General features: G+C 42.5%; 1 protein-coding gene across 1 annotated transcript; it reads right to left on the reverse strand.

Moving 5' to 3' along the window:
* Nucleotides 1–726: 726 nt before the first annotated feature.
* On the reverse strand, nucleotides 727–1,205 carry LOC100275227 (uncharacterized). The gene has a single exon (XM_020549245.3). It carries the CDS (start codon nucleotides 1,103–1,105, stop codon nucleotides 830–832), a length of 276 nt encoding a protein of 91 aa, XP_020404834.1. The 5' UTR covers nucleotides 1,106–1,205; the 3' UTR covers nucleotides 727–829.
* Nucleotides 1,206–1,604: the final 399 nt, after the last annotated feature.

Here is a 1,604-nt window from a genome sequence, read left to right on the forward strand (position 1 = left end):
AGTACTCCTACTACGGTAGTAACCAGTGGCGGCCCTGAGATATTAGAGGCCCGGGGCAAGGCTTAAATAGAGGCCCATACAATTATTTTTTAATGTATAAAAATATTAATATAAGTACTTAAGAGCCATTTAAAAACATTCATATCAATATAAACATTCGATAAATTTTGTTCTTCTTCAATATTACCATTTTTAGTAGGAGATGAATTAAATTTAGGCTCATGATCATTCACACCATGTTATCTCGCGTTGTTGTGACGTACAATCACGAGCTCTTACCTCTCATACGAGTAGAACCAATTAGTTAAAAATTGAGTTTTTTAAGCGTGTGCCCTCAGTTTTGCTGGTGTACTCACTTTTATCCTTAGTCGTGTTTTTTCTCGGTTTAGTGCTTCTGTTGTATAGCATGTTCTATAGCACTGGAAGGACAAAACTAAAAAAACACAACTAAAGATAAAAGTAAGAACACCAACAAAACTAAGGGCAACAAAGTGTATATATATATATATATATATATATATATATATATATATATATATATATATATATATATATATATATATATATATATATATATATATATATATGCGTCGAATGGGTGGGGCCCTCGGAGATGAGGGGCCCGGTGCGGCCGCCCCGTTCGCCCGCCCTCAGGGCCGGCGCTGGTAGTAACAACATTCTTGGATCCAATCCATCGACGTTAACATGCATAAAAAAAGAAAAGACTACTAGAAAAGGGCAGCAGCAATTAATTAACTAAAACACACAAGAGCTATAGCTGCTAGCTAGCTTAATTAGCTAATATAATACTAATAATATATGTGATGCGTTACTGCCGGCCGGCTGGCAGCTTGCCGTTGCCGCCGCGGAGGAAGTGCAGCAGCACGGGGCTCTTGCACCGCGGGCACTTGGGCTGCTGCTCCTCCCCGGACACCATCACGTACATGAGGCACTGCGGGCACCCCACCACCACCATCGGCTTCGGCGCCACCGCCTGCTGTACCTCGTCCTCCGCGTCCGACGACACGCACGAGCTCGCCGGCGACTCGGCCGCCGACCCGCCGCCGGACATCGTCGTCGTCGGCCTCTTGCCCTGCTCGCTCATGCACGCACGGTTACCTAGCTACCTAGCCAGCCAGTCACAGAAGACGGGGATTTTGTTGTGAAAGGATGGTGCAGCTCCAGACCACTATATATATAGTGCAGAGCTGTGCTACTACGTACTGCGGTGTGACTTGCGTTGCAGCCCCGGACCAAAGGCTAAAGTTTAAAATATATATAGGGATTGTTGGCTAAAGTTAAAATAGTTTAACTAAATCATATTATTCATATATATGTACTTGTGCTTTCGTGCCCTCCTTTTCAAATAAATAATATTCCCATGCAAGCATTGTATATTGTATCTTCCACACTAGTCTTTATTCATATTGTACAACCTCCAGATTCATACGAGCTACTACTTCCTAACATTAATTACCTTTCACGAGATAACTTGTTCCTTACAGTAATTACTAATTAACACCACCCGGCCTCTAGCATTTTAGCTATACAACTTGCTGGGAACTTGTTCTCAAATGCTATGAGTTAAGAACAAGGCAACACAG

Source organism: Zea mays, chromosome 2 (assembly GCF_902167145.1).
Source record: "Zea mays cultivar B73 chromosome 2, Zm-B73-REFERENCE-NAM-5.0, whole genome shotgun sequence".
Taxonomy (NCBI): Eukaryota; Viridiplantae; Streptophyta; class Magnoliopsida; order Poales; family Poaceae; genus Zea; species Zea mays.